The sequence below is a fragment of the Notothenia rossii genome (assembly GCF_949606895.1).
Source record: "Notothenia rossii genome assembly, chromosome: 2".
Lineage (NCBI taxonomy): Eukaryota > Metazoa > Chordata > Actinopteri > Perciformes > Nototheniidae > Notothenia > Notothenia rossii.
The window spans coordinates 41,849,137-41,856,907 of record NC_136904.1 but is presented as its reverse complement, the minus strand read 5'-3'; the positions used below and the strand labels follow the sequence as shown (position 1 = coordinate 41,856,907).

The following is a 7,771-nucleotide window of genomic DNA, read 5'->3' as shown; positions in this document are numbered from 1 at the left end:
TTGACACCTCACACATATGTAAGTAGTGTGCAGTTCAATAGAAGAGTGATTTTCCTTTCTCATAATCTGTAATTTGTGAACTGTGCAAACTAGAAAGTATGTTTACAAAATATACGCAAAACTCTGTTTAGTTATTTCTAACACCTAGAATGTTCTGACAACTAGCCAACCCTAACCTTAACCCTAGCCCTAGCCCCAGGTTGGCATTGGCGCGCACTGGAATTGAAAAACAAATAGCGAAACCTAACAGAATTATGACTTTATGAATGAATAGAAAATAAATCATAAACTAAATGAAAATGTGTTCATTTCGACAAACGGAAAACAAATTAAGGCTGTTTAGGGGCCTGATGTTGCTATAGTAACTCATTTTAAAGATTGTGTTTGACCATTCAGGACGCGGCAATAAAATAAAACATGTGTCTATGTCTCTGTACAAATGTGAAAATGATCCTGTAGTTTGACAAAGTCGAAGGCAATAACCTTTTTTCTCTGCATTTGATCGAGAATTCTGTTCCATTCATGACAATAAGTCATACTAATGTTAAGGAACCATACACTTGTACTACACTTCATTTCAGGGAAAAACTCCCCCTCATTCATTTCATTTTCTCAATCTGATCCGTCAGCAGGGTCCCACTTCATCCCAGAATGATCAGATGGATGATCCATGAATATAAAAAAAAGAGTTAATGTCTTTCAGTCAGAGTGAGGTGGGAGGCATTGGGAGCATAAAAGGACAGCCACCTTTCAGATTAATGGACTACAGATGGAAAACTTTGAAGTGCTGTTATTCAAATACATCCACTTCCTTAGGAATTGGAGTGGAAGACTTTCTTTTCAAGGATGAGTAACATCTGAATTTCATGTTTCAACGAAGGACTTCAGTCATTGTTCTACCCTGTCGTGTTTGTCGTTTCCAGGCAATGGGCTTTGTAATGCTGAAGAGGGATACTTCAGAATAAAAATGACTAAATGAATGAACTGAAAAGTCAAAATTATTCCAAAAACCACTATTAAATAAAAGTACTAAATAAAAAGTAGCGGGTAATTTGAGGCGGATGCCTAATTTGACACAAAAAAAAACCCATTACAGTTAATGAACGGCTGAAGCAAAGGTATTGTTTATAAAAAATACACGTTCACACTCTTAATTATTAATACAATTATGAAGAGCTTTTTAAAGCAGGTTAATTAGCTCCATTGTATTGACATCTTGCATTAGATCATATTGCCACCCACTGGACGGGAGCATAGAATCTGATATTGTATTTTTAATAACCACACTGTGAAACAGCAAATGGCCCTATGTGTTAGTCAAAGCCGAACAATGTGTGTGTTTGCGAGTGTACCCGCATCCTCCTGTGTGTTTGTGTGTGTGTGTGTGTGTGTGTGTGTGTGTGTGTGTGTGTGTGTGTGTGTGTGTGTGTGTGTGTGTGTTTGTGTGTGTGTGTGTGTGTGTGTGTGTGTGTGTGTGTGTGTGTGTGTGTGTGTGTGTGTGTGTGTGTGTGTGTGTGTGTGTGTGTGTGTGTGTGTGTGTGTGTGTGTGTGTGTGTGTGTGTGTGAGTGAGTATATTTAAATGGGCCACTGCATCTCGAGTTAGATCCACCGCGAGTGCAACGTTAACACACATCAAGCATGATTAATCTCTCGCTCTCATCTACAATCAATCATACACACACACACGCTCACACACACACAAACACACACACACACACACACACACACACACACACACACACACACACACACACACACACACACACACACACACACACACACACACACACAGACACACACCCACAGAGAAATCACAGAAATCAGCTGCTTTTCCTTCCCGGCTGCCATCTATCTCTTGTCGGACAGAACCAGATCTGTCTTGATGTTAATATTTACATAAATCATGCTTAGCCTCTTTGGACACCATGCTGATGATAGGTGTTTCTGAAAAATCAACGCGGGTGAAAAATCCTCCCACTCTGGGAAAGTGTCATTGAGTAGCTAATAATGACCAGTGTCACCGTCATCAATCTGCACCGGGAGGACAATACACACACACAAACACCCACAAAGCTATTTTAACACCATGCAGCTGCTGCTTACTGCTAAACATCCTTCATTTTAAATACTTGTAGAGGATGTAAGACGCGTGAAAAAAATGACAGGTAAAAAAATATACTTGATGTTTGATGTTGGAACACTTCTCCCATAACAATGACCTGTTTGGTCTCGGATAGCTTTGAAGCCCAAAGACAAAAGCCGCTCGCCCGAGCTTTGTCCTTTACTGATGTCAGAAACAGTAAATACGCTTGGTCAGAAAGAAGTGTGTGCGCACGTATTCACATCTACAACGTGACTTAATGGACACGTTCTTTAGGCAACATCAATGCTGCCGTGAAAGATCATCACTGCTAATTTAAGAACCTGGATTACCCGACGCGCATACCACCACTGCCCAAAACCCCACCTGTGTTGGAGTTGGAGGGGGGGGGGGGGGGGGGGGGGGCAAACGAGGACGGTGTAAGATCAAGTTGATTACATCCAACTATGCCGCAGAGCTAATTGGCGAGCGTGACAGTGTGCTGAGCTTGTCATCTCCAATCATTAGGCCCGTCAGAGATCCATCAGATGCTCGGCTAATTAGCAGAACGCTAATGAAGCTGGCAAAACAACTCCTCTTTTAGACGGCTGAATGCGTCGCTGGGGTGGGGAGAAGTGTGTGTGTGTGTGTGTGTGTGTGTGTGTGTGTGTGTGTGTGTGTGTGTGTGTGTGTGTGTGTGTGTGTGTGTGTGTGTGTGTGGGGGGGGGGGTGTGTGTGTGTGTGTGTGTGTGTGTGTGTGTGTGTGTGTGTGTGTGTGTGTGTGTGTGTGTGTGTGTGTGTGTGTGTGTGTGTGTGTGTGTGTGTTTGTGTGTGTGTGTGTGTGTGTGTGTGTGTGTGTGTGTGTGTGTGTGTGTGTGTGTGTGTGTGTGTGTGTGTGTGTGTGTGTGTGTGTGTGTGTGTGTGGAAGGCTTGTTGGAAGGATGGAGGATAAGGAAAAGGATAAAGAGAGAAATGTAAGACAGGAAGAGTTGACGCCATGTTCGCCTGCATCATGTCGTGTTTTAGGTAATGACCAATTAAGAGCACATGAAAAACCCCAAATAAGCAGATTTAGAGGAAGTGTTCAATACACAAGCTGACCTTTAACCTGGATTGTGTTGTTTTAACACATTTGATGGTTGGACGAGCCACTGAAGCTCGATATGATGTAACTGCTGTCTTATGCCACAAACACACAAAGAATGCTTCGTTTTCTAAGTGCAGAATCAGTGACAAAAAAGGGAGGGAAAAAGAGAAAGAAAGAAGGCGGAAAATACAAGAAGTTGGGGGTACTCTGCCCCCTTCCGAGTTCCTAATCAAGGCCTATCATTTGCCATCCTCCCATAACTCTTGCCATCACTACAGCGCAATCAATTTGTCATCACTCTTTGTGCGCCATGCAGTTCTCCTCAACCTTATAACTTGCAGCTGTGAGCAATGTAGGGAGGGGATGTGGGGAGGAGGAGGAGGAGGAGGAGGAGGAGGAGGAGGAGGAGGAGGAGGAGGAGGAGGAAAGAAGGCAAAAGAAAAAGCTGCCAATAGTCGAAAATGAAACTCCTCCTTCGCCTGTTTGTTCTCGTCCGCTCATCAGAGATATAAATGCCTCATTTTCTCTCCCCACTCTCACAAGCTGAAACAAAAGTCCTCTCGCTTTGCATCCATCCATCCATCCATCTGTCCCCCCCCATTCCTCCGCACCCCCCCTCCCCCGTTGTGTCCATTAGAGCTAAAACATTTTGATCAAGTAAGGCCCTGGGCTGAGAGTACATAAGACTCTCTCTCTCTCTGTGCCAGCCTCTGATTGACCATTAGGGCCATTGATGAATGTGGCTGTCAGAGGGCAGACAATTAAATCAAATATGAAACAAAGTCTCTCTGACGGGCCCTTCTGATGGAGCAAACCAGTCTTCCGCCTTGCGATTAGGCTAATAGTTACATTTCTCATAGCACTCTACGTGTGTGTGTGTGTGTGTGTGTGTGTGTGTGTGTGTGTGTGTGTGTGTGTGTGTGTGTGTGTGTGTGTGTGTGTGTGTGTGTGTGTGTGTGTGTGTGTGTGTGTGTGTGTGTGTGTGTGTGTGTGTGTGTGTGTGTGTGTGTACGCGGGCGAGAAAGTACTTGTTTATACGTACTACAAAGTCATTGCAGTGTGTCTTCTGACTGCACCACTGCACAGATGTAATTATGTACTGGGAGGCTGCAGGCATATGCAGAAACTGGATTTCGTTGAGAGTGAAACAAAGTTGCAAACAAGAGTGCGCTCAGGTAAAATGGCTTACAGTGAGATGCTAAAGGTCATGCATAAATCAAACACTGAAAAAACTGAACCGTTGACTTTAATTAGATGTATTACGTCAACAGATCTCACATAACTGTGTTAGGTTATAGTTAAAAGCAATGATATTAACTTTAAATTAAAATTAGATTCAACTTAATATTATTGCTTCTCAACAGTTGTGTGAATTCTGTTGACATAATACATTGAATTAACATGAACAAAAACTACTCCAAAACAAAAGCTACAAGGATGACTTGAAATCTAAAAATGTAAAAAAAACAAATTATTAGTGTCGTAAATGATGTGATGAGAACACCAAAAAATCTCCTTCCCGTTTAATGGGAACATAAAATAAATGCCGAGTTCAGTTTTTTATCCTCGTCAAGTCCGAAGGCGAAGGGGGGGGAGGAAGTAAGAAATCAAAGCTAATAAAAGGGGGGGGGGGGGGGTAATAGATACAAAGATGCAATTAAATGATGGTGTTAATGACCAGAACTTTGTGAGGCCAGACGTGACTTCAGCAGGCCCAGGCTAACAGAGGGAGGGCGGGTCGAAGGGAGGAGGGGGGGGCTGATTTATTGACACTTATCGGGAATGAACAGATCAAAGGCTCGGCCAGATGACAGGCAATCAATCAAGCGTCAAATGAAAGATGGCAATTGTCCATTAAAGCTCTCTTCCAGAATACACCCCCCCCCCCCCCCCCCCCCCCCGGCCCCCTCCCCGGGCTGTGAAATAATCTTTAGACTAGGAGAAAAAAAGTATTTCCCAGAAACTGAAGGGAAGGAGAGAAAGACGAAAAACACGGAGGATGAATTTCTTAGAAATGAGTTTGTAGGTGAATTGTGTAGAAGTACACTTATACGACGGAGTGTAAAGTAAATGAGAAAGGACCTTAAAACTCAATATGGTGTGTGGAAATACACTCCAAATTCCTGTAGAGCAACATAATAGTGTGACAGTATTAGTCCAACACTGTATTAGGCATTTCACAGTAATGTTACAAACAAAGATCTTTAAAGACAAATGTGGCTTAAAGAAGTCACTTCCTGTCATATATCAGGATGTTTCAGTTAAGCCCCTAAAAAGAGATCAGCTACCATCAAAGGCCTCCGTGACAGTCAGCTGACCCATCCTTTATTAATATCTACGAGGAGGAGGAAGAGGAGGAGGAGGAGGTGCCGTAAAGAAGTGAAAAGAGATAGAGAGGGACCTATGGAGGAACAATTCATCTGACTCGAAGAGAATATGAGAAAGAGAAAGCGTTTTGCATTGAGCGCTCGCACACTGTTTCTAGGACACATGCACTGGTACGCTGAGTTTGACCTGTGACCTCTCTGAGAGGCAAAGATGATTGTTCTACCGGGAACCACTTGTTCTGACACATCTGTATGGAAGATATTAATAAACTAATGATTAACAAATATAGACAGTGTTTAATCGTTTGAGTTTTAATCGTTTTGTGTATTAAAAAGGGGAAAGTGAAAAATAAATGCCTGTTACAGTATTCAAAAGCCTTAGGTGGCGTATTTGGTCGAAGCAGCAGATACAAACCCAAAGAGATCACATTTGTCACAAACTGAAAAGCTGAAAATAAAACAAAAAGTGATTAGAAATTATAGATCAAATGCTCTCTATTATCATTGCAGCTTTACAATAACGACAATTACCTTTTTTATTAATTAAACTTGGTAAGAAATGTTGAAATGTGGCGTTCAGGGTGTTTGGAATTCCAATAAACCTCCAATAATAAGTCATAACAGAGGTATGTGTTTGATAATAAGAACAGTTATGATGGGATGTGTGTAGCATGGGAGGACAAAAGTTGGAGCTGTGAAAAGTACAACAGCATGTTTGCCCTTTCCTTTACAGGACACAACAAAATATGTTTTTGGTAATAATGAAAAGTAACTGAATGACGGGGCGTGGAGGAAGGAGGGGGTAAATACAGAGGGGGTGAGAAAGAAAGAAAGAGAGGGAGAGGTAAATTAGGTTCAAATCAAAGCCAGTGCGTACCTGCTGCGCGCCGAGGCGCCTCCTGCTTCCTCCGCGGCATATCGGTTTCGGGGCCCCGGCAGGGACTTCTTCTCTGTCCACGGTGCTTCGATGCTGACCCGCAGAGCTTTGATTCACAGTTTCCCCCCCTGGGTGCGCTCTCAGGGCTCCCACATAGATCGGGTGGGTGTATTTAATGAGGGGCGGGTGTCCAGTTTTCGCAGCAAAATAAAAAAAGGAGATACAGCCAATCAAAAAGAAAGTAGAAAGGTTAAAAATAAGAAATCAGCCTCCCGGTTTGCTGCTCTCTCCTTCGGTTGCTCCGGCTTGGATGGGAGCACGAACAGAGGAAGCTTCGCGGCTATAGGAGTCTTTAAAAAAAAAAGCGTGTCCTCCGTGTGATCCTCTTTACTTGGCGTTGGTGGCTGCAACAGGCGAGCTTAAAGAGGGGGATAAAACCAAATGATCGCGTCAGTCAAAAGTCCGCAAACAAGGGGGAGACAACACATCAAGAGCTGACACAACTGAAGCCCTGCGCCTCTTCTACGGTTCAACCTCTCCGCCGCTGATAGGCGTCACGTAGCTCTCTCTCCCTCCCTCTCTATCTCACCCCTCTCTTTCTGTCAGCCTTATTCTAGCCTTCCGTTTATTCCAAAAGGCTAATCGGGGAGCTTGAAATGCGCGTAATGTCAGTCATATTACCGCAGATGGTGAACACACACAGTAAGATTCACAAGCACACGCGGCGTGATCTTACTTTCTTTACGGGCTGATCCTCCATGAAGCCCTCCCGGTAATCACGCGCATTTCAAAGCCAAGACCGGCTGCCTGAAAGCATCTCATAAAAATCCATTCCAGTCCGGTTGTTTGGTGGTGTAAACGAAGAATAAAAAGCCACATGCAGCGTGCTTTCTACAGTTTGTTATTCTCCAGCGAAGGAGAAATGAAGAGGTGGAGGAAGAGGAGGAGGAGGAGGAGGAGGAGGAGGAGGTGACGGCCGGGGACTGGTCACTATACGCACCTACGATATTTTGTCCGCGAGCGCTTTGAAAAATCCGCTGAGGGCACAGCCAGGATGCGTGCGTGTGCGCGTAACTGCGTATCTGTGTGTGTGTGTGTGTGTGTGTGTGTGTGTGTGTGTGGGGGTGTGTGTGTGTGTGTGTGTGTGTGTGTGTGTGTGTGTGTGTGTGTGTGTGTGTGTGTGTGTGTGTGTGTGTGTGTGTGTGTGTGTGTGTGTGTGTGTGTGTGTGTGCCTGAATCGATGAGATACGTGCTTGATTGGGTCTCCCTTGTTGTAATAATGTACATGAGGAGGAGGAGGAGGAGGAGGAGGAGGAGGAGGAGGAGGAGGAGGAGGAGGAGGAGGAAGGGCTCAGGCTGCTCCCATGCATGCAGGCTGGAGCGCACCGAGCTCTAACGC

The 7,771-nt window shown here is 44.2% G+C and overlaps 1 protein-coding gene across 1 annotated transcript in view; it reads right to left on the bottom strand.

The window, feature by feature from the left end:
- tshz3b (teashirt zinc finger homeobox 3b) overlaps positions 1–7,587 on the bottom strand; it is a 45,631-nt gene extending 38,044 nt beyond the window's left edge. The window contains exons 1-2 of the mRNA XM_079665115.1: positions 7,109–7,587; positions 6,373–6,790 (exon numbers count right to left, since the gene is read on the bottom strand). Coding sequence (XP_079521241.1) covers positions 6,373–6,412 — 40 coding nt within the window. The 5' untranslated portion in view covers positions 6,413–6,790; positions 7,109–7,587. The remainder of the gene's footprint in view (positions 1–6,372; positions 6,791–7,108) is intronic.
- Between the last annotated feature and the right edge of the window lie 184 nt (positions 7,588–7,771).